This window comes from Oryzias melastigma, linkage group LG15 (genome assembly GCF_002922805.2).
Source record: "Oryzias melastigma strain HK-1 linkage group LG15, ASM292280v2, whole genome shotgun sequence".
Lineage (NCBI taxonomy): Eukaryota > Metazoa > Chordata > Actinopteri > Beloniformes > Adrianichthyidae > Oryzias > Oryzias melastigma.
In genome coordinates this window covers 22956480-22982965 of record NC_050526.1, presented here as the reverse complement: position 1 = coordinate 22982965, position 26486 = coordinate 22956480, and the positions used below count along the sequence as shown (strand labels likewise).

At 39.2% G+C, this 26486-nt stretch overlaps 3 protein-coding genes across 3 annotated transcripts in view; 2 read left to right on the top strand and 1 right to left on the bottom strand.

Annotated features, from left to right (window-relative positions):
- Positions 1-132: 132 nt before the first annotated feature.
- On the top strand, positions 133-5613 carry gdf10a (growth differentiation factor 10a). Its single transcript, XM_024296481.2, has 3 exons — positions 133-2501; positions 3633-4693; positions 4770-5613. Exons 1-3 carry the CDS (start codon positions 2279-2281, stop codon positions 4959-4961), a joined length of 1476 nt encoding a protein of 491 aa, XP_024152249.1. The 5' UTR covers positions 133-2278; the 3' UTR covers positions 4962-5613.
- A 3534-nt stretch (positions 5614-9147) lies between these two features.
- prdm8 (PR domain containing 8) lies at positions 9148-12236 on the bottom strand. Its single transcript, XM_024296503.2, has 4 exons — positions 12082-12236; positions 11288-11507; positions 10884-11112; positions 9148-10783 (listed from the first exon to the last, which is right to left on the bottom strand). The coding sequence occupies exons 1-4, from the start codon at positions 12090-12092 to the stop codon at positions 9699-9701; spliced, it is 1545 nt and encodes a 514-aa protein (XP_024152271.1). The 5' UTR covers positions 12093-12236; the 3' UTR covers positions 9148-9698.
- Positions 12237-13468: 1232 nt separating this feature from the next.
- The window catches only part of antxr1d (ANTXR cell adhesion molecule 1d), a gene marked incomplete at its 3' end in the record, with an annotated part of 20830 nt that continues 7812 nt past the window's right edge, over positions 13469-26486 (top strand). The window contains 11 exon segments of the mRNA XM_024296428.2: positions 13469-13998; positions 18108-18179; positions 18270-18341; positions 18749-18830; positions 19401-19431; positions 19500-19573; positions 20310-20378; positions 20450-20530; positions 20640-20700; positions 23669-23767; positions 25355-25424. Of these exon segments, the coding sequence (XP_024152196.1) occupies positions 13844-13998; positions 18108-18179; positions 18270-18341; positions 18749-18830; positions 19401-19431; positions 19500-19573; positions 20310-20378; positions 20450-20530; positions 20640-20700; positions 23669-23767; positions 25355-25424 (866 nt within the window).

Genomic DNA, 26486 nt, shown 5'->3' with positions numbered 1-26486 from the left:
GATTAGTTCCACACTCCAAAAAACTCTGACAAAAATACAGGTATTGAGAGTGCTACAGGTACTGAATCAAATAATTAAGTTGTCTTTATTATTTATTTTTAATATTCAAACTTCACTGCCTATTTCATTTAAAAGTAGTAAAACTGGGTCAAGTTCAGTTAAGAATTATATTGCGAAGGTATTCTTAACTTTTGCTATCAGGATTATTGTTCTAATCTCCTCATCAATTTCTTCACTGAAAGCCTCTTGGCAAAAAGAGTGAAAGTTGATTTTGAGGACAGAATAATCTTTAGAATCTGAATCAGGAATGTGTTTGTCTTTAAGACTAGAATCAACGGCCTCCAAAGAGTAGATGGGATGGGGGGGGGGTGAATCCATGAAGCTTTTTTTTACATCTTTTGCTTTTCTGGACGCATCTTAAGCAGAAACAATAAAGTTGCACTCAAATGACATTTATTCATAACATGCCTTCTGTTGATAAACCAGCTTAAATCAGATCCTGCATTCCTGAAAATAAGGATGAACAGAAAAGCATCATTTGTGATAATGCCTCAACGGTAATCCCACATTAGCCTATATTTCAAGGGTTAGAGATCAATTTCATGTTGTGACTGCTCAGATTTGTTTGAAATGCCCTCGCCAACGTCACAATCACAATTATCTCGACTTCAATTTGCGGAAAATTGCAGAATTTTGTTCAGAAATAGATTTTAAATGTTGATTTATTGTCAATGACACCTGGTTCATACTGTCTTTAACCCTTTAGAACCCATAGGGTTAAATTTGGCCACTCCTTTCTCCCTCTTTATTTTTGAATGTTTACTTTTCTTGGCCTCTATTTACACTCCCACCCATAAAAAACAAAAAAAAAAAATCATAGAATATTGTCAAATTAATTTTGGATATTTGGGAAAATTGGGTATTGGACATATCAGGATTTTATTGTATCGTGATATGTTTATGGTGATACTTTTCATATCGTCAGACTCTTGCATAGACACCCCTAAACATAAAAAGCATTTTATTGATCAGATCCAGATCATTCAAGCTCAAACTGTTAATCATTTTTCAACAGAACATTAGCCGGTAATGCTAGACAAAAGTACTTTTTTTATCCATAAGAAATAAAACCTGTGTGGTGTTTTTGTAGCACCAAGGTCAAGTGTGCACAAGCACACCAAAAACGTACACGCACAGTTTCAAATGCAACTTTAGAGTAGTCCAGATTTAAGACCTGTCGCTGGGGTGGAACATAGTGAAAGGGAGTATCCTGTGGGGCCCTTGGGGGCCAGAAAGGTACTAAGTAGCTCTCTCTGTGTGTGCAAGCATGTGTAAGTGCATTGCACATGTCGGTGTATGTGTATGTGGCGGCAGAGAGTGACCTGAGAGGCCCAACCAGTTACAGCCTCTCTGCTGGAGACCACCACTTTCACAAAACAAGCATTGTTGGTACAGAACTCTGCAGACAGCTGAGACATGCATTTGGACAAACACGCGCAAACACGCAAAAATGCAGGCGCACAGCGCAGACAAAACCAACACGTTCAAAACCAACAGAGGTCATGTGCTGCTTTCAATAAATAAAAGCAGGGAAAGAGTGTGCGGCACGGCCCAACATTTTACAGCAAAGCACACACACATATCAGGAAACAGATGAACACACTGCACAAAAAGTGGAGCTTTGTCCCAACAATAGCCCTTGGGTGGTTGGCCTTTCTGTTATTGTAGGTGTTTCTTTGCTAATTATGTGTGACTGAGAGCATGTCAAAAGCAGTTACTGGAAAAAGTGTGGTCAGATGAAGATTAGAAGGTAGAATTACTGTCAAAAACACACACAAGCAGTTTTTAAAGTTTCAGCAACTTTTTTTATTTGACCATTCGGAACAAAAAAGTTCTGTTAACTCCAAAACCCTGGACCAACATCTTAGTGAGGGCAAATCATCACCATCTCTTTGCTGTGCAGATATCCGTTGGCTTTTCAGGAGTGCATGTCAGTGCCTCTCACTGCTCCAGTAACCCCCCCCCACCCACACAGCCATCCAGCCAGCCAGCCAGCCTCTGGTGACTACAAGTGTGAGAGTAACAGCTCCAACTGTTGTCTTGACCAGCCCATTTAACATCCAGGTCTGATAGAGAGGAGTGGAGGCTGCGCACTGAGCCAAACGCGCACAGACCGCGCACAGAGGCGCAACAGCTTGGATTGTATTTGATTTGGATTTGGTTCTTTTTTTTCTAATTTGACAATTTTTCTAATTTGGATTAATTTCAGCACACCAAGATGATTTCCTCACACCTGTCTCTGCTGATGCTGAACTGTTTCCTGGGCGCCGCGCTGGCTGCTGGGGACAGCAGTTTCCTCCAACTCTCCTCGGATTCCCTGTCAAGCGACCAAGAGGAGGACGACGTGGTGTCCCAACACATGTACACACTCTACGACAAATACAACAAGGAGAGCCACCTTAAAGAGGGGAACACTGTTAGAAGTTTTAAAGCCATCCGAGGTAAGTGGAAAAAAAAATCACAACTGTGCCTTGAATGATTTGTAAAAGTGTGCCAACTTTTACGCATAACTCTGTCTGACTTTTTAAATAGATTGTTTTGCATCCGTCTGAGAATGCATTTAAGTGGCTTTGAGCTCTGTGGGTTTAATGCAAGCAGCTGTGCGCGCAGTCCGATCAATTACCCGAGGCAGACGCGCAAGAATGCGTGCGATTCGCTGCGAGCCACGCACAATAACTACAATAGGCCTTCAGTAAATCCTCCGTGGCAATTTTGCGCACCTCTGCGTCCTTGTGCACGAGTGACTCATGTGGCGTTCAGAAAGTCTGTCTGATGCTGATGCAAAAAAAATCCATGCAATAACAGTGTTTTACTGCAAAGACGTGAATTCAAAGAGCAGAGTTCTACATGATCTGATGATTAGTCTTGGTGTCTGCGCAGACAGTGCAGGCTGTGAGCTTTGAAAGAAACTGAGGTAAGCATTTCCATATGCAGGCTAAATCCAAGGTAATGTATATCTCTTGAGTCACTCCGTTCTTCCGCTGAACTTTTGCACAATGAACAATAACTCTGCTGTTGAAGTTTGTAATGTTCATCATGAATATGCAGCTCTCTGCTCTGCCCCACTCCCTCCCTCCCTGCCAGCCAGATTCCCAGAGTCTGGTTCCTCTTAAGGGTACCTTCTGAAATCCTACCAAACCCTTCATCAGTCATACAAAACCGAGAACACAAAGCTATTTAAATGTCCAAAATTTGAGAAATGTTAAACCACATGTGAGTGCTTTTGGCTTAAAACCATTTCCTTTTGGCACATTTGGACTCCTTTTGGGATTGAAATTTCCAGTTATTGGTGCATTAGTGAACACTCAAATACCAAAGTTCATACAAGGTTCAGTTCCTGGCTGATGTTATACCTTCACTATTGTGTTTTTTTTTTCTTTTTTATAACAGCACAGGAAGGCCAAATAACGGTCAAATAATCATGGGCTAATTTGGGGGAAATTATACATTTCAAGCACCTGGAAAACACAAAGCTGCACAATTGTTAACATCTGTGTCTCCAAAAAACACTTTAGACAAACATCTCTTTGTGGTGTCGCTGTTCACCTCTGTTTCTTTCGTTATCTCTGCAGAGTCCGCCGACCACAGGATGATGTACCGACTCAACCTGTCATCCCTTCAAGACTCAGAAGTCATCCTGTCTGCCACATTCCACTTCCTGCTCCATAAGAATCTGCATCCAAAGCCCTGGTTCTGTAAACGACTCAAAAGCCCATCCTGTCGCTTCACAGAGGCTCCGTCCATCAACTTACTGTTCTCTTTGGAGTCCAAACTTGGGTCAGAGGGGTCATTTTTGAGCAATGTGACCTTTCACCCCCACAGGAGAGGGGTGTGGCAGATGAAAGATGTGACCCAGGTCATAAAAGAGGCACGAAACAGAGGTAACCTCACGCTGTTGGTTGAACTGGACTTACGTCAGCATAAGAAGCCAGATCACAGTCTCTCGGCAGGAAGAGTGCCTTATCTGTTACTGTATGCTAATGACAAAGCGTTAGCAGAGCCCAACAGTGTGGCAACAAGCCTTCAAAGGTTTGACCCGTTCAGCGAAGGCGGGGACCTCCTGCACAGAGCCAACTCCTCCCCGTTCTCTTCCCAAGGACGCCTCAGACGGGAAGTCAGTCTGCATTCTGAGCCCATCCAGAACAACGAGCTGCCTGAGGTCAACTACAGACCCGATGGATACAAGAAACATGACCTGTGGAAAACCGACTGGTACCTTGCACTCAAACCCAAGCCCAAATCTGAAAGAAAGGAAACAAAGAGAAAGAGCTATGAGGACAGAGAGGTTCTCACAGAAGCAGAAATAAAAATAATCAAAACAGACAATTCCGCAGTGAAAAAAGTAAAAGACAGCACCACAGTTTCTAACAGTAGAAGACGAAAGAATGAGCAAAGAAATGAGAGAAAGAAGCCCAGAGGAAGTGCTAAAACGCATTCGCCTGTTCTCACTTTTGATGAGCAAACCATGCGGAGGGCCAGGAGGCGGCAGTGGAGCGGCAGCCAGAACAGAGGCTGCTCCAGGAGGAACCTCAGAGTCGACTTTGCAGACATTGGCTGGAGTGAGTGGGTCATAGCCCCCAAAGCCTTTGAGGCTTACTACTGCGCTGGCACCTGTGGTTTTCCGCTGCCTCAGGTAAATATCTAAAACATTCAATTTTCTACTTTTTTTTTCAATTTATGGACTAATTTTATTCCTTTGACTCCACCAGGTGACGAGGCCATCCAACCATGCCACCATCCAAAGCATAGTACGAGCCGTCGGCATCATCCCCGGGGTTCCCGAGCCCTGCTGCGTCCCAGAAAACATGAGCCCTCTGGCTGTTCTCTTCCGTGATGAATCCAGCAACCTAGTGTTGAAGGTTTACCCCAACATGTCCGTGCACTCCTGCTCCTGCAGATAGGAGGTCAGCCAAAAGCAGATGGGGACAAACCTGTGTGGAGACTAACAGAAACTGTTCAACGGTCACGTGCTTGGCAGCATCCCTTCTGGAGCGTTCGACTGGAAAGACTTTCGCTTCTGTCCTCTGGAAGCAAACGGAAAAGGACAAACGGCTGGCGACCTTGCACAAAGGAGAAACATGTGAAGTCAGCACTCCATGAGTCTGAGGTTCAAATTTAATGCCGTTTTGAAGCAACTTTTACAGTCATTCAAAGCTCATAGTGAGCTTGTATTCCTGTCCTCTGTGACTGTAGTAAATAAGAGTAAAAAAAATAATGTTTGTGTTGTCAGACAGGAGCATCCACACAACCTCAAAAAGGGAAGATGTTTTTCCGGTTGTGTACTACAGCATCATCGATGTTGCTCAATCTTTATGGAAAAACTAAAATGTTTTTTTGATTTTTTTTATATAAAGTTGAGATTTCTGGAAATGTACACAAACCTCTAATAACCTCTCAATGATAATTGTGAGAATACTTTTGTATTATGAATGTAAAATGTGTTCTAAAGTATTTTTCATAGTCACTAGATATTGTATTACTATGTAGATGATGTTGTTTTGTACATGATTAAATTATGAAAGTTGAAAATAAAAGGTAGACTAATTTAATCCATTTTTTGTTTTTCAAAGGTTGTGTTTGTTTTATTAAATTTGATTTCCAGGGGATTTCTTTTATTTTTGCTTTTAAAAAGTAAACAGTAGTAAAAACTTAAGAAGACCAGTGATGTTGTTTGAGGTAATCTGATATTTCATCATTAGTCTGTTGTTTGGTTTCAATTGTGAGACATAAACAAAGACCAGCTTTGAGGTTCTCTATAATCAGTCAGTAATCTTGTTTTAAAAAGTCACAATTTGGAGAAAAATGACGAAAGCGTAAGCTGTTAATTATTGTTTTATTTAAAATTGTGATATTTTGACATGTTATGTCAAGTCGTTCCAAAATGTTCCCATCCTTTGGGTTTCAATTAAAAACAGTTCATTTATTTTCTTATTTTTCAAGTAAAATATATTAACTTTTTCTTTTTAATTAACATCAAATTAACTTTTTTTTACAATTTTCTTCACTTGCTTTAAAAGCAAATATTTACAAATTTAATTCTGCAGCATTAAAGTGTTTAAAAATGTAAAAAACTTTAGATAATTTTTAAAAAGAAACTATTTCTCAATATTTAAATCAGTTTTTATGGTTTTTATGCACTTAAGTTGTGATTTATTTTAATGTGAGCATCATGCCTTTGTTGGGTTTTCTTTATGTATCTTCTATTGGAGATCTGTGCATTAATAAAAATGTATGTTTAAGAAAGAAATTTACAAAAATTGCAGAAATGTTGTCAGTCAGTAAAAATGTTTGTATTTTCAATAACAGAGCGGCAAAAATCATTTTTGTCTTTTTTTGTTTTTCCAGATAAAAGCTTTCATTTTCAAGACATATATATCTAAGAAAATACAAATGAAGGAGAAATGAAAATTTAAAAGAATCATTACAAAATTTGTACACAAAAATGTGCACAAAGGAAAAATTCTTAAATATGACTTTAAAAAAGCAACGGTTTCTCTGTTATATTGTGCGACATTATAACCAAAACTACATTATGAACTCATAAAAACTGTAAAGCGGATTTAATCTAATAATGTTGGATGATTTTTTGCTCTTCCTTTGTTCTAAAAACGATTAATGAAGACTTTCAAAAGGAGGAATATTACATATCAAACTAATAGTTTTATTGTAATTAAGGCAAAAATAAAGGCTTTTTCCTTTTTGGTCATTTTCAGAAAGTTTTAATGTGTCTGAAAAAGAGCAAATCTTTAACAACAGCTAAACTATTGTTTAACATTTTTGACATTTACGCTCCAAGTGAATCAAACTAATCCTAAAATCTCACTCCAATCATCTTTTAAACTATTGTGAAAGTCTTTCAATTATGATTGCCGTTTTTGGGCAAAATAAAAAAAAACTTTGTCATTTTCTAGAGCATATTAGAGTGATAGTATATCAGAAACTTACCTCTTGGTTGTGGGCGAGACTGTTGGCGCAGAGTAAGCCCGCCCCCTCTTCCCGACATCCTTGTGTTACAGTAATACGCTCTCCTGCTAGCTTACAGCCTCACCTCGACCTATAAGCTTACTGGGGTAACAAAAATGGCAAAAAAAATATTGATGAAATCCAGCCTGATCCAGACGATGACAGATGAGGAAAACAAAAACGTATATGGTCTAGTCGTCCACAAATGGAGACATTGGAATAGAGCGGAGCAGGAAGTTTGTGGCTTTTCGATGGAGATTAAGTGGAATGAGGGAGAGACATTAACATACAGCATAGATTTTTTATTTTCTGATTTAGATTGGATACTTTCCTCTTGGGCTTGAAAGGTTGGAGTTGTGAATCTGTTTCTATTAAGTTTTCTATTGTATTCTATAGATACCTGACTGTTTAATTCTGTTTCACTGATAGTGGGAGCTATGTTAGCCAAAAAAACAAATACATTTTAACTTTTTTTGCTCTTTTTTCCACCTTTGCTTAGTTTATTCTTATTTTGTTCATTGTATTCTTGTGTAAAAACAAAGATTTCCTTATAAAAGCTTTTCAAACCAAACAAGGATTTCAGTCTGTGGACAAAAACTGGGGTGATGAGCTGTCAGTATTCAGGGGTCCATTTCCTTTCAGTTCAGAGGCACTGAAGGTCTATAAGCTCAACTTTCCCATGAACTTCATGTCTTGTTCCTGCCTCATTTACCTGTAACAGAGAGGGGTTATTTCTGTCCATCAGTCCAAAGCCAAGTTTGAATAGTTTCTGTGCTGCTGACGGCTAGCGAAGAGACGTGCACGTCACAAATTCAATGGGCTGGAGCTTTTACAGGCTCCAGATCAATGATAACCAAAAAGTTTTACCCTAAAAGTTCATTTATGAATAGCAGCGTGGAAATGAGCCTCTCACTGTGTCGTTATTTGAGCTCATTAGTTCAAGCAGGGCATTGAAATGTTGGTTTACATGTTGAATACCACAGAGATGTGTACAAAGCCACAATTTAGGGGAAGTAGATCACATTTGGACGTTTTAGATACAGCAGAAAGTTTTGTTTTTTCCTTAAGAATACTTTTAATGTCTCATTTGATCAAGTCGTTGTTGCTAAAACATAAAATTGTCATTAGATATCATTCAAAGACAAAGAAAGGAAGGTATTCCAAAATTCACTAGATAATAAAAATGTCTCAAAATAATCATTTAGCAAAAAATAAAGTGAAAAAAAACTTTTAGAAAGAGTTTTTTTGGACTTTTTAAATGTAAATAGTGTAGATAAAAGTATTTGAAATTCATTTTAAAATGCCTAACACTGTTAGAAGTGAGGCTGAAATTTAGATGAACAAATTAAATATCTGGTAAACTCAAACTATAACCTATGGGTATATTTAATACATGTAGAAAACACTTTTTGTTACTAAGATATTTTAGATATGCAAAATAATTTTGAAAAGCTAAATTCAAGAATACTTTAAATGAGAAAAAGTAAATGAAGGGGTTTCAAGTCTCCCTGTAATAAACATTTCTCAGAATGGTTATCAACTCTGATTAAAAGTTATATACTTTTACAAAAAAATGTTTTTTTGGACTTTTTAAGTGTAAAATAGTGTAGATAAAAGTAAATAGAAGATTTTTTTATGTTAAATATGGTTGTAATCGAGGCTAAACATTTGATTTAATTAATAAAAAATCTGGTAGACTCAAAAAACACTGGTACTCTTAATAATTTTCTAAAGTAAAAGTATCCAAGAATACTTCAAACAAGAACAAAGAAAAGAACGAATTCCAAGACTTCATATTGTAAAAATGTTTTGAAATGTGAATTTATTAGGATGAGAAGTAAATGTTCTTTCATTTAAAATGTTTTTTGGACTTTTTAATTGTAAATAGGAGTAAATTGAAGATTTATTATTAAATGTTTGATACCGTTGGAATTGAGCTAAAATCTAATGCTGTTTTCACCTTTCTTTTCAACCAGGCAGAAAATGAGAAAATAAATGAGTAATTTGGAATCATTATTGCAAAAAGAGTGCATACATTTGTGAATCTTTTAAATATTTCTTATTGCTTTATTTGGCGCTTCTTCCAAACTTGCAGCTTTTTTTAAACATTCCGTTTTAAAAAGGTTAGTTTCATTGAATTTTAATGTTAAATTCAAGCATTAGGAAAGATGAACAGACTAACAAGGTGTCAAAACAAACCAATAAAGAGAATTGCATTGCTTTTCTTGGATTGAAAGACAACATTTTTGACAGGAAGTTGGGTCAAGATGACAGAATTAAGCCAAGCCTGTTTGGTACAGTGTTTCTTCTCTAGGACAGTGGGGAAAAGCTGGAGTCAGTCGCCACCTGTTGGAATAGAAAAATACTGACACATTTTCACCTATACGACACATTTTTTTGATTTATGAGCAAAAATGCAAGCTGGTTAAATCCATGTTTCCCACAAAGCAATTTGTTTTTTCAGACAATCTTTTTCTCATTTTTAGGTCTCATAAGGCACAAACTGATCATCAGCCTAACACAAAAATGGAATAGGACAGCACCAAGCTGCAGTGAGAACCGCGTCCCTCTAGCGTCACCTACTGGCTGTTTCATACCTACATTCACTAATATTTGTCCACAAGCTTAAATACGAGCATTCACCCGAAAATAAATAGATTGAGAATTGTTTCCCTTCAGTTGTGTGAAGTCATGTGTCTGGACAGGTGGTGTCGCTCTCGGAAGAACTCGTGGCAAATCGGGCAGGTGAGTTTCTCCTCCCTCCTCCTCCTGACCTGAGACTCCGCAGCGAACTCCTTTTTGTGATGAGAGCGCATGTGGAAAACGAGGTCGGAGGTCATGCGGAAGGACAGGTTGCATTTGGCGCACCAGTTCTGCGCCGAAACGCCGAATGAGGTGAAAGTTGGCGGGAGGATGGTGAGGGTGGAGGCCGCGTGCAGCTGCGCGCCAATGTTTCTGCACCACTGCTCCGGTGCGTAATGGAAAGCGTTGCTTATTCCAACCGGGGAGGCTACTGTCTGTAAGTCGCTGCTCAAGATGCTGGGGGCCATCAGATTGTTGTATCCTAAAACCCTTCTGGGGGTGAAACCATCAGGCATGTCCTCTATGCGGCTGGGAGGAACTGTCGGAGCGCCGCTGAGATGCGCCGAAGGCTCCAAGGGAGAAGTCCTTTTACTTGGCTTACAAAATGCGCTTTTCTGTTCGCCATGGTTGTTGGAGATGACCAGAGAGAACGCGCTGTTGCTACTGGAGCGCACACCAAAGCCTTCCCTCTTCTCCTGCTTTTCACCCACCTCTGCGTCGTGCGTAAAAGTCCCATTGGCGTCCACAACTTCAGCCAAACCGTCACTTTTACGGTCCACTTTAACCAATTCACCTTTCAGTTTGTCTTCAGAGGAAGAAACACTTCCTATGGTCTGGTCGCAGTCCTTTACAAGTTGTAAAATATTGTCAGCATTTGCAATGTTTGTCTTTTCCGACAGGACTGTTTTGCGCCATTTGGGATGGAGTGTCGCATCACATTTCCTCTTCTTGGGAGAAATCTCCGCCTCCACAGTAACGCCTGACTGTTTGTGCTCCAGATCTCTTGCGATGTTGTGGAAGTCTGTCACTCGGCGCTGCTTCTTTGTTTCCAACTGTTTGTGCTCATAAACGAGGCGGACGCAGCTGTCATCCTTTCTCTGGTGACATTGGAATCGACAGTGAGCCAAGAAAGGATACTCATTTTTGAAAGTCTCGCTGCATCTTCCACATTTTAACTCTGTAAAAACAAACACAGAAATAACATTATTATCTTTTTGTTATTATTATTATTATTCTTTGTGGGTCTGAAGGAATAAGCAGATGCAGAGACGTCTCACCTTCATGTAAACCTCTTGTCATGTCTGTGAATCCCAGCAGGTGGGACAGCTCTTGGTCGTACCACACCAGCAGCTCTTCTTCCGGCCGGATTTCCCGGGTTGTCCGAACATAAAGCTGACCTGCTTTCAGAAAGGCCTCTGTGTTCTTCTCCTCTTCGTTACGCGCAGCCTGCACGAGCCGCAGCCATGAAAGTACCAGGGCTGAGTTGCACATCGCCTCGGGGTCAATCTGATGCATGGAAACAGGTCTTTTTAGACTAAAGTGGTCTGCAGGGGGCACCTTCTAACCTTCTATAAACCCAGTGTTTTGACTGACAAAACATTTCCCCCAAAGGTCACTGCAAACGCACAAAGTTGTTAAATCAAAACTCCCCCCAAAAAGTCTGTCTGAGCGTTCGACTCACCCTGAAAACATAAGACTTGGCTCTTCTGTCAGAGGATTTCTGCGCTATAAAGGCGATGGTTTCGTAGAAAGTGTTCTGGAGCAGGCATGGACCAAAGCACGCGCCTGCGGGGATGCTGCGCGTCACGACCACGCTGGCGTACAGATCCGATGGATGCTGGACGAATTTGCAGTCACCGGTCCAGGCGGAGCGAGCCAGGAGAGCGTGATCCATGGTTAGACTGGAACAGAACCCATACAGAACCGGGAGTATTAGATAATCTGAAAGCTAAATAACATTTTTAAAAGCCTAATGAGGGGCAAAAATCGCATTTTAAAATGGATTTTGAAAATGTTCAAAAAAGAATAAAGTGAGGGCTTTGGCGTGCCATCAGTTTGATTTTCTCTGTTGCTGCGCAGAAATCAATTCTCGTGCAAATAAAGAGATTCCGCAATTAAAACATGTTTAGGGAACATTTAAGGGAAGCAGGTGCAGCAGTGGAGGCAAAAATGATTTCTAACGCTTCTTTGTCTGATTTTTCACTCGGTTACTCCTTTTGTCTCAGCATCTGTCGTGCAGACCAACTGCCTCCTCTGCGCGAAATGCAGGGAAGTTCAGTGCGTTTTAATTATTACTATTAATGTTTGGACAAACACGAACGTTCATTTTCTGATCATCTGGCATCCATTCATTACAAGCAGGAATGACAGCGGCGCACTGAAACAGAATGATGTAATCTGCATGGGAAATAGAGCTTTCCAGTTTAAAATGGAGCCATTTGGATGTAAAAATGCGTGGATGCTGCGTGAACTTACCCGCCGGACATGAAGAAGATGCGGGTGATGCGCGGCAGCAGCTCACAGCAGGTGCAAGAGTTACCTCCCCGGCTTGAATCCTTCCTCACACTGTAGTGTCTCTCCTCTTCCTCTTCCACTTATCTCCCTCCCGGGGCGCACTGAAGCGTGTTGCATCGATTTAAACAAGAGCGCGCCTGTGCCCGCGCCCGCGCTCGCCTTTAGTTGAGCCTGTATAATTGTCTTTGTCTTGTTTACATTTATATTGTTCTTTGTTTTATTTCAAGTCTGCAAAAATATAAAGTTTTGTTGGATCCCACTATGTCAAAAAGTACAATTTATATCATTTCATTAGCTGATTTGGCAACATACCTTATGGGCACAATTACTGCAGAATATGGGATATGACCTTTTACCAATTAAGAAAAAACCCAAATAAAGGAACATCTGTGATCAGTTTCATGCAAGGACCACATGCAGTCATGCTGACAAGGCATCAATCTCACCCCCACACTGCACCGCAGCACACATGTGCGATCAAAACATCAGAAACTGAAACATTTTAAAATGCTCCCATGGGTGATCGATGTCAAATTAGACATTTTAGATTATATGACACTCTGCATGGGCTTTGCCACTGGGAAAATGCATATTTCATGTGTGTTTTGGGGGAAATTAAGAATTCTTCTGCATCAAAGCTTCAGCTTTTTATACGTTTCAGGAGCCAGACTCTCTGAGAGTGCGTAAAAAGCCTTGAAGGAGGGATATTTGAAGTCAGTCCAAGTGCTTTACTGTGACTTCATTGGCCAAACATCCTGGCTATTTTGAGTTGTCATTATTCAGAAGTTTATTTATGACTTCAGTCCTTATTGTTACCAAAATATATGTATGCTATAAAAAGAAGAAGACATACACTTGAACCTCTAATGAGTTGAGAAATATACTTTTTGGAATTAGTGAAACTCGATGTGCATCATGTGACTTCAGCTGATTTCTTTCAAAGAAAGAAACTTGATTATTTGATAAATAGATGTGTTTTTATGCAAATCAAGTCAATAAAAGACTCCGTTTATGAGACAAAGGGGGTGAAAAAAGACTTATTTTCCTCCATGATACCATAAAGTGGAAATGCTCCTGAAATTAAGATAGCTTTCCTTCCTTAGATGGCTTCTTACATTTGGGAAATCTGAATACAATTGCAGGAAGTCCTTTTAACATCAGAGTCTGTGATGTTTTTGTGTGATAGTTGGAAATATCCAGAATCCAAAACCCAAATAAAACCTTTTAAATATTCATACTTAAAGTTTATATTACAATCAACCTTATAAAACCGAACTATTTTAAATAAAGTGTTGTAATTTGTCTATCAATGTCCAAATAAGAGGATCCAAAGTCTGACTCTAAATGCACTTTTCTTTTTTTATGCATGTAATTGGGTGTTTCTGGCTTCACATGAACGATTTCATGATCCACATGTTTCACAAATGAGGTCAGTTTTTTTTTTCCTTGTGTTAAACATCTCATCGGGTGTCGCTCTTCTTCATCCTGCCTTGCTTGGCTCCATGCGTTTTTCCCCCTTCACCCCGGTGGAAGGGAAAGGGAAAGACTTGGAGAGCCCAGCTCAGGCGGAAGGCGGCTGAGCGCGCTCAGTTGGAGAAGGGGAACCAAGACCTCCAAACAAACTTTAGAAACGCAGTTTGCTGAAAAGCAGACAATCGGAGAGAAATGCAAAGATCTCCAGCTGCGCTCTCGGTCTAGGAGAAGCACGGAGAAACCGGGAAAGATGGCGTGGACGCAGGCTCGCGTTCTCCTCGCCGTGGCTCTACTTGGACTTTTATTCCTCGGCGTCTCGGTGGAAGGAGAGCCGCAGGGAGATCAACAGGAGGAGGAGGAGAGGTCCTGTCAGGGCGCATTCGACCTCTATTTTGTTCTGGACAAGTGAGTCTTCGGTATTATTTATGGCTTTGTTACTTTCTGGTCGCTGCGCATTGCCATGCAACAACAGAAGCACTTTTTTTTCTTCCTTTCTTTCTTTCTTTTTTTCTGGAGTCCATCAGCTTCCTTTCCAAATGTGTCCTTGCTGTGTCCGAAGAAAGTTATCTACTAAAAAGCTTTTAGTCAAAGTTTCATTTCATAGTTTATCATCGCATTTGATTTTGTTCCAAAACATTTCTCCTAAAAACTTTGCTAGTTTGACTTCCGTCCATAAATGTTAAGAAATCCAAACTCTGTTTCGGAGCGGGAGAATTTGGAAACATTATAACTTATTTTCCTTTAAAACCTCTTTAAAATGTGGAGCCAGGCGAAGTGAGATTTACCCACGGGATGTGGGCAGGGCGAGCTTGGTGGATGGATTGGGTTTCAGGCTGATGACGCCGGCGGACACAGCTGCAGAAGCTGCCTGGTCCACTCACTGCTCCTCCAAGCTCGCTTAACGCATGACCTGATCCTGGGCTGGACTGGCAGGAACCACGGGCCACGCACATTCTTCTGTGGATCAGCTTTAATCTAAACATGTCCAGCTGAGAAAAAAAACGTAAAATATATTTTTTAAATAACTGCACGTTCCATCAATAAACACATATTGTGAATTTATGCACTGAGTTTATCACATTGAAATGAACTTAAGTGATATTTAGGGACAAAGTTTCAAATTGCATCAAAAGAAACTTCTGTTTTTGGTTCAATGCCATTACACTGGCCTGTTTTGTCCAAACTAGTTTGCCTGGATACAGTGTCTCTTGGAAATATTCCCAATTTGACATTGTTAGATAAAATATTTATCAGTTTTTACATTTTCAAATCCAAAATCAATTTGTTTGGTTCAAAAACACAAGTTTTTTTTATAAACTGAAACTTTACAAAGAGAACAACTCATTAACGTTTAACTCTGATCATTTTTTAAATCTATTTTTGGTCTTTTATTTATGATAATGCTGTTTTTATCAAAAATAAAAAAAATGATACTAATAATAATGTTTTAGGACATAGTTCCTGCAGAGCGGCAAGAGTTCATTAGAAATTCACCTCTGAGTTGTGGGTGGTGAAGCGTAACCCAATTCACAGTCATCCATTTGTTTACTTGCTCACCTGCTTTAACTTACAGCCTTTGTAAGTTGTTGGTGTGTAGCAAGCCTGCACTCATTTCCCATTATCCATTTGTTTACACTCTCCCAGTTTTTTTTTAGCCAGCTTGGTTATACATGGATGTATGGGTGTATCAGAATGGACCAGAGAGTTTGTGGCTTGCCTTTTCATGATTTTCAACAACTTAAATATAGAAATACTAAGCGTAACTTTCTTAATATATGTCCTCCATCATCATATAAATGCCACAAAAAGCTTATGGGGTCAGATAATCCAAATCTTACATGTTATCCATCCATGACATATGTGGATGAAGGTGGATAGGATTTCATGTCAATATGTCATTATTGAATTGTTGAAGTGAAAACCAGTTTAATACAATAAATAAAATTTCGTGAAACCCAGCCCTAGTTTTTGTTAGCTCTAGGGTCAAAAGATGAACATGTTGGAAAGTTTGAGTGAGGAAAAAAACACCCAAATCAGAAACCGCTAAAACATTTGAATTATAAAAAGGTTGGAAAAAGCCTAATGGGGGATTTGGTGCAGTGAGGAGATGAAAGTCAAAGGTCCTGCTTTTCTTCATGTCTTGTACAGAGCTCATTTCAGGCAATACTGCCTCCAAATGCCCTTCTGCTGGAACTGCATTCAATTTTCCAGTTGTTTGGTGCTCTAAAATGTTAAAATAAACCTTTTGAGTAAACCTAATGAAATATTTACCTGAGTCCAACAAACTGTCTTGGTGTTCAAGCAACCTCAGACATGAAAGGAAAGGAGATCAAAAGTGTCCTGTAATTAGTTTGATCACCTCTGTGTATATCATTCAAGAAAGGTTTTTTTTCAACCTCATCCCCTGCAAAATGTGTAACAGTCAAACACATCAAGTGGCATTTAACTTTGTTCCCAACATTTTTGATGATCTTTCAGATGTTCACATCAGCATCTGTCAGCCACTCTTCAGTCTTTACCCTTTGCTTCAAAAAGTTTACTCAGAGCCTGGGGATTGTGGCACGCCATGCATGGCCTGTGTTTGTCTGACTGTCTGGACCTGCAAGCTTCAGCAGGCCTTCAGGAAGCAGCTGATCTTTCTCCCTGGACTATCTCACTGGCTGTTTTTGTAGCTCCTAAATGCCAACCAGTGACCTAATCTAATATTTCTGTGACGGAGAGCAGAGCCTAACCGTGTTTTGGGGATGTTGTTCCATGTCTCAGTTAGACTTATACTCTCCAGTATTAAACTAATTCACATTTTTGGCTTTGGCTGCACCAGCCAAACAATTATACGACAGGCTGAGCTAAATGCTAATGCTCTCAAGAGCAAATAGTATATAAATGTTAAACTGTTTTTGCATTTTTCATATTTTGCACTTCACACATAATGCAAAAATTCTTAAAATGTGAAATATTTTCTGCAAATAAGGAAATAAATCTACTAGTGAGTAAGAAAAATGGTCTTACCCAAAATTCTCATTTTAAGAGTAAAAATTTAGTCACTTAGAAACATTTCTTAAACCAAAATTATTTTACTATTGTAAAACTTTCTTGATATGATTTTTTTATTTCTTGCAGAGCAGAACATAAGTCAGTTTATCTTGAAACAAGTGTCTATTTAACTTAATTAAAGACCAACTCTGATGAAAAAAAATCATGTTTTTGGTGTTTTTAGCATGTTGTAGCATTTTTCCTCATGGTGGAGGACATGTATAAAGAAAATTAAGATTAAAACTGCATTACCTAGTATTTTTTTATTTAAATAGTAAAATAAGGAGCTGATAAAAAATGCACCTTAAAAAAGCTTGTATTTGCTCCGCTTCCTTCTGCGCATCCACTTGTTGTGGGGTCCTGACAGCTAGCGGGAGAGAGCATAAACAAAGGGATAATGGAAAAAGAGTGCAGGGCAGACTTACTCCATGCCAACAGTCCTTCCCATAGCTCATGGGCAAATGTCTGATGAACTACTGCTGCTATGCAGAAACTATATCCTTAAAAAAAACACAAGTTTGGCTAAAAATCCAAAAATTTAAAGACCACTAGAAACGCCTTTACAAAAGAGGGTTGGGGTGGGACCAAAAAACAAACTCATCCTTTTCCTATAAATATTTAGGGAAGGAGTTGAAAACTCCCCAGATATTATGAGGAAAATGATGAGTTTGTTTTATACTTAAAAGGTGATTTTTTTATTTTTTATTTTTCATGGGTGGTCCAAACTGAAACCTTTTTGCTTGTTGACATGCTTTAAACCTTTTTTTTCCAAGGAATCTGGCTTTGAATACAACACATAGTTCTGACTTGAGATAAAGGATATCTTACTCATCACAAAACAGGGCTGTTATGTCTTCCAGAGAAGAGCATAAGTGAAACAGGAAGTACCTCTAAGCGGTCATAATGAGTCTGACTGCTCCGATTTTCCATTTGCAGTCGCCCTTTTCTTTACAGACGTTGGTGTTGCGAGTCGATTGGCTGCTACATTTCTCCCTACTGAGTGTTGAGTTGTGGGTCACTCTGTTTTTCACGCCACAGCCTTTTATCTCTTATGGTCACCCGACCTGTTGTCGATTTGGTCGTGTGCGGTGGGACCATCTGTTCCCCCTCACAGACGGCACATCTCGCATATGCACGGGCCAGCTGCTTGCTACAGTGTCGCTGCTAGAGGCGGACTGCTACATCTGTCCGTGTATAACCTCCACCCTCTGGCCCAGCAGCAATTAGCCTCCATTAACGGCCCCATGGGACTGGGTTTCATTAAGGACTGTCATGTAAGCAGCAGCACGGAGCAGCTACAGCAGCTCACATCTGACAGATTACAGTGGAAAGTAATGGAATGTGACTTATCTATCTGAGAAGTGTTGCGTTTTTCTTTTTTTCCTCATGAAAAATATGCCATTGCTGTTAAATTAAATTACTTTGGAATGAGAACTTGTGAAAATTATCATTTCAACATAAAACACTTTTGTTTTTTTCAGATCTGGAAGTGTGAAATATCACTGGAAGGAGATCTACTTGTTTGTGAAGCAGCTGGCAGAAAAGTTTATCAGGTACAGGAAGAGCTGGATTTTTTTTTCTTTTTCTTTTTTTGTTTTGCTTGTGCCACCAATGCTCATGTGAAATAAAATTTGTTTTTGCAGCCCCATGCTGAGAATGTCTTTTATAGTCTTCTCCACCCAAGGAAAGGTCATCATGCAGCTCACGGAAAACAGGTAAAAGCTGTGATTCTATTCATTTTCCGTGTCTTGCCAAAGGACAGTAGCCAATTTTTTTTAAATCTTGATCTTTGATTGTTGTTTGTACGTAACTACAAGCATTTTTTAAGCTGCATTTTTTTTTATCCACTCCTGATTCATAAAATTTTGAAAAAAGAAATGCTCAGAAATGCAGTTTTGGTCTTAATTTTCTCAATATATGTTCTCCATCATGAGAAAAATGTTAAAAATGTTGGAGTGGGTCTCTAAGCACAAAGAAATCCATTCAATCCACTAATGATGACTTTACATAAGCACTAATCCTGCCAAAAATGTTTCCAACTAAACTCTGTTAACTTTACTGAAAAGCACAGCATTTCTATTTCTTTTTTTTATTTATGAGAAATTGTCTGTTTGCCTTAAAGGGAGGCCATAAACGAGGGCTTAAGGGCTTTGGATGGCGTTGTCCCAGGAGGAGACACGTATATGAACTTAGGGCTGGAGATGGTAAGACTGCCTTTAAGAACTAAGTGCGTAAATCTCTTTCATAGACTTTAAACAGTTTTTACAGAAATATGTGTTGAGGATTAATTGACTTTGGCAGCCAAAACCAGGACCAATTAGTTTGCTAAGTGAAGTGCCTCAGATCATGAACGGCTTGCTGCTTTTTTAAAAGTTATAACTTAAGTGCTTCAGTAAGTTACTTACTTGCAAAAAAATCCCTCTGCTTAAATCACTTAAAGAAGCCAGAATATGCTTATTTACAAACTCATATTTCATGTAATAAACTTAATAAACACTTAAGAAAATCATTTTTAAAGCAGGAACACTTCCTGAATCCTAAAAGGTTGTTTTCGCTCATAACGGTCAAACCTTGTTGCTGTTTAGTCTATTTTGAAGACTCCAAGCTTAGAATTTTGTAAAATCCAAATGTTTTACCAGGTGAAGACACGGTAAAGAAATAAAACTGTATGTTTAACTTTGCAGATGTTTGAACCACCAAGAGATTTTCTTTAGAGCATCATCTATAATTTTTTTTCTTTAAATTTTTGACTCGTGGTTACTTTTTTCCTGCAGGCCAATTCACAGATATATCAAGAGAGGCAAGGTAGGATCTGTCTAAACTTATGCTCTGTTTTGTGTTTAAGAAATGATAAATGAATTTGTCCTCTGCAGGAACTGCCAGCGTTATAATCGCTCTGACTGATGGGGAACTGAATTTGTGGCAGTTTGACACAGCGCAGCGAGAGGTAAAATCTAATGAGAGGGACCCCAATATAGCATGAACATGTTGTATCTCAGGGATTTACTAAAAAAATGGGCATCATCAGAATTAGAGAGTAATTATTATGGATGACTATGCTGTTACTAGGCTAAAAATTCCTGCCATGAGCTTTAAGGTTGATTGAATCTGGGAGATCACAACAGCTGTGTTGTTAGCAACCAAGTTGCAACTTTCCCAACACAAAAAATATTATCTCAAGTATTTAGGGGAATTTAAAAAAAAAAGTGACAGCCACATCATGCCTGAATTTATTTCCAATAAGATAAAAAAAAATACTTTTCAGTCTTTTTTTCCATTTAAAGGGAAAAATCAACTTTTTGAGCTTTGAGGAGTATTATAATGTTCATTCCTCACTATAAACAACCCCAAAACGGTATTTTGACCAATTTACATATTTCTGAGGATTTTACTAAAAACCTCCGCTGTGAGATACACAAATAAATAATATCAATAAACAGATATAAATTATTAGGCATGAAGGGGTTAAAAACTTTAACTCTGTTTCTTTTATATGAAAAGTATTTGAGCCCAATAATGTATCCAGATGTTTAAATACTTCTTTCATTAATTTCTTAAATACATTAAAAATCGACTGAGCTTTTGTTATGCTTTAAACTGTGTATTTGTTGTAGTTAGATTTTTCCTATTTATTAAATCCATTTTGCCCTAAACTTTCACTAATTTACTTTGTTTCTTTAAAGGCACAAAGAGCCAGGTCAATGGGGGCCACTGTTTATTGTGTAGGAGTCAAAGAATTCAACCAGACTCAGGTAAAAGGAAAAGAAATTCCACACAGGGGTAAATCTTAAATGCATATGTTCATTGTTCCATTTCTTTCCAGCTTGCAACTATTGCCGACAGTATGGAGCATGTGTTTCCTGTATGGGGTGGTTTCCAAGCACTCAGGGGAATCATCGACTCGGTATGGCTCACATATAGAAATGCCCACACAGGGAGATCTACACAGTCGTATTTCACTGGTAAATTATCTCATTACTGGGTTGGTTTTTTTGTGTCTTTGTGGCTTTCAGATCATCAAGAAGTCTTGCATTGAGATTCTGGCAGCAGAGCCATCCAGCGTGTGCGCGGGAGGTAAGGAAGGAGTTTGGTGATGCCGTGTGATTGTGTCAGTCATCTGAAGGCTCGGCGGTGTAACATGAGGTTGAGTAATCGCATGGACGCTTGTGACCGTGGAGTGACAGAGAGCGTATTGTCACTCACGGCCGGGGGAAATTAGTTTGGCCGCTTCGGCTCAGCATGTGTGCAAAAAAAAAAAAAAAGGGAGATGGGGGGGTGTTGGTCAGAGGAATTAGCCATGAATCTTTAAGCATGGATGCTTCCCTGGCCTAGTTTGCCACATTGGGTATGCTAAATAGCTTTTTTGATTGTTTAAAGCTCATCCTCTTCATCCAGTTCTTTTGCTTCTTGACTTTAGTTTTAGGAAGCAGAGAAATGCTGAAAGCCTATATGAGTACTCGCAGGATGAATGAGCTTTGACATGACCCTATTAAGGCTCACTTAAGAGAGTGCATTTGCAGGCTGGCTACCAGGACCGCTAATGGAGATTAGCATCCATTATTGGATATGAAGGGCAAGAAAAAGGATAATGAAGTTGGTGAGAGGAGGAAAAGGAGGCAACTTTTTGCCCTTAAAGGGGAAAAAAAATCAAGGAAGATAATTTGACAAATGACCACTATCCCCCAGAGATAATTACAGTTCCTGGTTTGGTGCCAGAGTCTGGGTGTGTGTCAGTCGACATGTGACCAAATATCCTCCAACAGCCTCATTTATTATTCGATTGATGAATTGCTTGATGGTCAGTGAACTAAGAAACCAAGGAGACCTGCTTGTAGCAAGTCCAGATTCTGGCCTAATTAGGAAAAAATGAACTTGTGTAGTCTTTTTTTATGTAAATTTTTATGACTAAATGATTTTACTTGTTGGCTTGGCAAAAAAATAGGTTGCCATGTGTTTAACTTAAAATTAGCCCTTAAATGTCACTTTTTAGTTTTGCAAAAGCAGAAAAATGTCGTACGGTCTGCTTCTACACACATTAATTTTTGCATTTACATTTCAAACAACACTGTCATGCTGGTAATATATGTTGACACCTTCCTTTCCCTTGTTTCTGCATGTAGTCAAAAAGCATATCGAACATGTTTTGAACCAACAAACACATTTAGATGCTCTTTAGTCTGCTAGCGCACACACGTCTTCAAGCGCTTGAATCCCTCACGCTGATGTGAAGTGACCGGACCGAGCTGCCTGCAAACAGGCCATCAGACCGGACAGTGAACGTTGGGCCACACTATTGGACATGACAGCGCTGCACCCCCTGCCCAAAACACGCACGCACACACAGAGAGCGCTAAGAGTTAAGCCTTAGATTTAACATGACAGCAAAGATTGCTGCTTTCATTAAAGTCTGACCCTTTTCTCCCTGTTGTCTCTTCCTCTTTTGCCCCTCCCTGCCTTTCACTGTCCTGTCGCACTAATGTGATTGAGGGGCCTCCGTTTGGACAAGCCCCACCACATCCACCCAAACATGCATGTGCACATGTGTAGCAACACACAGACGCTCATTTGTGCAAGAAATCCTTGTCAGATAGTCAGGTGTAGATGTAACCAGGAGGGAGGGTGGCAGAGTATGGCACCACCAGTCCCTGCCCACCCGCTGTCAGACAGCGTTGACCTTTCAGTGTGTGAACATAACTGTAAGATCAATAAATATTGTATAATTGCCAAATCTTAGCTCATCAAATTTAAGTATGTCAAATTTGAGTCGTGATTGCAGTACACGCTTTACAATTGCAGTTGTTTATGACTCAAATGAGCTGAGCCAGTCAAGAGAACCCATCATTCTCTGATCTTCTTTTTTTAAAGGTATTAATTAGGAAAGCAAGCTGTGTAGCCGCGCTGTGTCAGCTCTCAAGCCAACAGCTGTAATTCATGATGATGAACGCCAGAAAAAATGATTCATCTCACAGCAAAGTGGGCCGCATATTATTGTTTTTGCTCCCTCAAGAGCACAATTTTCCACCCTTCATCCTTACTGGTGTTTGTTTTCTTTTCACATCCACCTTTTTTTTGTAAACACTCTCCAATCATCTTGTAATATGATTTAAATGTGTCTTTTTCACCTTTAAGTTGTGGTGCAGAGAACTCCCCACTCCCCTCACTGTCGATGAGAGCTCTCTGTTTACACTCTCCCGTTTACAGCCCCTCACACCCACAGCCTAGCTTTACCAGTGCTACAAAAATGGCTAGGTCCTGATAAACAATAATTTTGAATAAATTCCGCCCCCCAGAGTGGTTTTTTACCATATGACCTTTTGACAAAAACATAATCACTTACACATCTTTACCCCAAAATCGTTTTTATTCACTAATCTGAGCTTTAAATGCTAAAAATGTCAGTGAAATCTTTACCGTGATAATTCTGGAACACAAAATTTTCTCCACTCACACCAGTCTGCATGAAGGCACACAATTTCTAATGCCACACATTGGCGCCACAGGTAAGGTCAGACCTACTTTGTCAGTGCTGTGCCACTGACAGCCTCCTAGCCATGTTTTTAACTGAGTTTTGTTTTTTTTCACTCTTTAGCATATGCTAGGTAGCAGCCACATAGACACCCCAGCATATGCTGGCAAGCTTCTGTCAGTGCACTTTAACGGTGCCTTGGGGAGCCTAAAGGTCAAAGACACACACATGCACAATCTCCTTCTGGCTACTGTCTGAGATATTTGTGAATAGCAGCACTTTTAGCATTAGCACCATTGAAGCATAATATGGCCTTTCCACACATACACGCACAAACACACAGATATAAACAAGCAGTAATGAGGCATGCATGAGTTTCTACTGCTCTAGTCGAGCACATCAGAGAGTAAAGGAAAGGCTCCCAGCTCTTAGCACAACTTTGGGATATGCATCTCCAAATTTAGCTCCATAAAAAAGCTATTTTAATAATTAAAAGTTGTTGGAATAAATAGGTTTTTACCTTTGGTGAACTTGTTAAAATCATTTCTGTTGGTGGTATTTGTGCTATTTTTACAGAGAGTTTCCAGGTGGTTGTTAGAGGGAATGGTTTCCTTCATGCTAGAAACATCAACAAGGTTCTCTGCAGCTTCAAGCTCAATGATACACACTCTTTGGGTAAGTTTTGTGGGAGTAAGTCTGCACATCTGCACAAAATTGTGTTAACATAGAACAAAAAGTAAAGAAACTTGTTTTTATCCTTAACTATCACACTGCCTCCACCAAAAGATGTAAGTCTATGGGAGGAGAAATCAGCATAATATTAACTACACCTTCTCCACACTTTTAAAATATAACTACTATAGACAATATTTGTACTATTCGTAAAAAAGGTGAACTGTACTCCACACAATGAGGTCCCAGTGTATGTCTCCCTTTTGATGAGCGCTATGAGCAGGGAGCTTGTGGCCCATCCGGTGTGTTTTCTACATCATTAAGCTCTTTTTCAAACAGCATTTTTTTTTCTTTTTCTCCTGATTCACAACGATTTGAATTAGGAAATACTCAGAAATGCAATTTTAAGCTTAATTTATGATAAACATGTCCACCATCAAAATTTTTATTGGAGTGGTTCTTCAAGATGACGCCTTGAGTCATTTCAGATTTCATAGGAGGGCTCATGTTCACAGGTGCTGCAGATCAGGCAGCTGATTGGATCACCTTAGTTTGTTGGCCTTGAAGTGCAAATCCATCAATGCAAAAACAGTGTAACTCTTGTGCTATCTAAGATATATTGACGTTGGGAATGGGATCATCTGGACCACACTAGACACCACACTGAACTTCGTGGCTGACGTGAAATCCTGTCCACCTTAATCCACATTTGTCATTTGATGGATAATGCATCTATGTAGTGCTTGGGTCATCTGGACCCCATAAGATAACACAAGGGTTAAATATCACAATGACAATTAAAAAAAAGTGAAAACAAGAATAAGAAAATATTATATTTAAGAAAACAAGAAAGCAAAATTACAGAAAACAAAACACAATTCCAAAAAAATGAAATGAAAATGAAACTTTCAAAAAATGAAATTAATCTCCAGAAATCAAAATGAAATGTTAAAAAGCAATACTGGATAAAATCCATACTAATCATTAAACTTTTATCAGTATTCAGACATTGAAGACAAATTCATAGAAACTCAAACGTCAAAAATCAAACGCTATCATCCAATCATTAATCTCCCATAGTATTTGCCAACATTTTTTTTATTTCTGGAAATTAATTGTATTTTTGGAAAGGTTTTATATTTTGTTTCATTTTTTTAAATTGTGTTTTGGTTTCTGTATTTTTTTTCTAAAATATAATGTTGCTTTAATTATTATTTGTTTTGCTTTTTAAATTGCTGTTGTTATTTTTGCTAATTTTTGGAGTGATTTGCTGGTGAGATTTGAACTTCATGGCCACCGTACTTTAGGGGACCAGAGCCTGAGAACTACAAAAGCTGATTGATTCTGATAGAGAAAATTAAGCACATTTTTTTAAATGGGTGTAACCTCCTTACTTAGCATCTCACCCCGCAGATAAATGCGTTGGCACTAAATAGAAAAAGAAAATATACTTTTACAACAGCAGAGTATTGTAACAAGAAAGAATAGTAATATGCCAATCATACATTTGATTACTTTTTGGGTTAGGTTTATTGAAAATTACTTAGTGTTGAAGGACATTTATGACAAAGTTTTTGTTTTTCCGTGCAGATGAAAAACCAGCTGGGATTGAGGACACCTACCTGCTGTGTCCTGCTCCTGTCATAGAGGAAGTTGGAAGGTTAGTTACCTCCTCTTCTGTGCCTCTTTCCAAGCTCGATTGCCAGATTGAGTCTCAGCTGCAGCACCAAAACAGTCCGTAACACAGATATTCAGCAGCTGCACTCAAGTTTTGTGGGGACACAGAAGGCGACTGTCCTTGAACAAATTAGGGCCAAAGTCATTGTGTGTCTGTGATCAATCAGTGTTTGTCACAGCTAACGAACCCAGACACCAATCACAAAGGGACAACAGGAGTAGAGCCCAGGAACATGACTTAATGAGAGTCAGCTCAGGAGACCCGCGCAACGGCTCACGTGTTTGTGTGTGGGATGTTTTTGATCTCGGAGAGCGAAAGTGTGATTTTCAGACAGCGGGGCAGTGTAAGGATCCCTCCGAGGGCCTCTCGGTTTGCTCCTGGTGATTCAGCACAGAGTCTTCTTGTGGGCAAGACAGAGAGATGCTTTTGGCGGAGCTTAAGGAGGAGTGAGGCCGGTCGCCTTCACAGCCCTCCTGCCCGCAGTTTGGTGCATAATTATACATTCAAGCCTGTGGCTTCAGACACCTCCCAGTCCTTATCTGTCTTGTTTCTGTCACTCAGATTTCTGCAGTGGTTTGAGCTCGCCTTCTGTGCTGGTGAAAAGCTTCTCATTGATGGGAAATTACTGCTCAGAGATGGAGAGGAAGTTCATGTTTTGATTCATTGTGGCTGCAGACTAAGAGATTGTGTGTATTTAACTTGCACTGCATTAAAAAAAAAAACTGTGGACATGAGTTACAACTTAGCAGAAAGGCTGTCTATTTATGGTTAAAAGTCTAAGAGATGTTGTTTGGTTGAGCAAAGCATAGCTGGCATCCCCAGAGATAAACTGCAGACAAAAACTGACAAGTAAAAATACAAGACATTAAAAAAAAAAGCATACAGTGATTAATGTTGTATTATTTTAGCCTCAGTTGTTTGCTCAAACAATAAACTATTTTAACAATTAAACTTAAAAAAAGTTGTATTTCTCATCATTATTGTAAGAAATTCAGAAAAAGAACCGTCTGAACAGAGTTAGTCAATTTTGTTTATTTCTACATA

Bases quoted from the DNA above. Each gene is read 5' to 3' on its own strand.
- gdf10a (XM_024296481.2), top strand. From the start codon at position 2,279: ATGATTTCCTCACACCTGTCTCTGCTGATGCTGAACTGTTTCCTGGGC. The intron at 2,502-3,632 runs GTAAGTGGAAAA...TTATCTCTGCAG, and splicing joins AAGTTTTAAAGCCATCCGAG to AGTCCGCCGACCACAGGATG. The intron at 4,694-4,769 runs GTAAATATCTAA...TGACTCCACCAG, and splicing joins GTGGTTTTCCGCTGCCTCAG to GTGACGAGGCCATCCAACCA.
- prdm8 (XM_024296503.2), bottom strand. The intron at 11,113-11,287 runs GTGAGTCGAACG...TCCATGCATCAG, and splicing joins CCAAGTCTTATGTTTTCAGG to ATTGACCCCGAGGCGATGTG. The intron at 10,784-10,883 runs GTGAGACGTCTC...TTGTTTTTACAG, and splicing joins GACAAGAGGTTTACATGAAG to AGTTAAAATGTGGAAGATGC.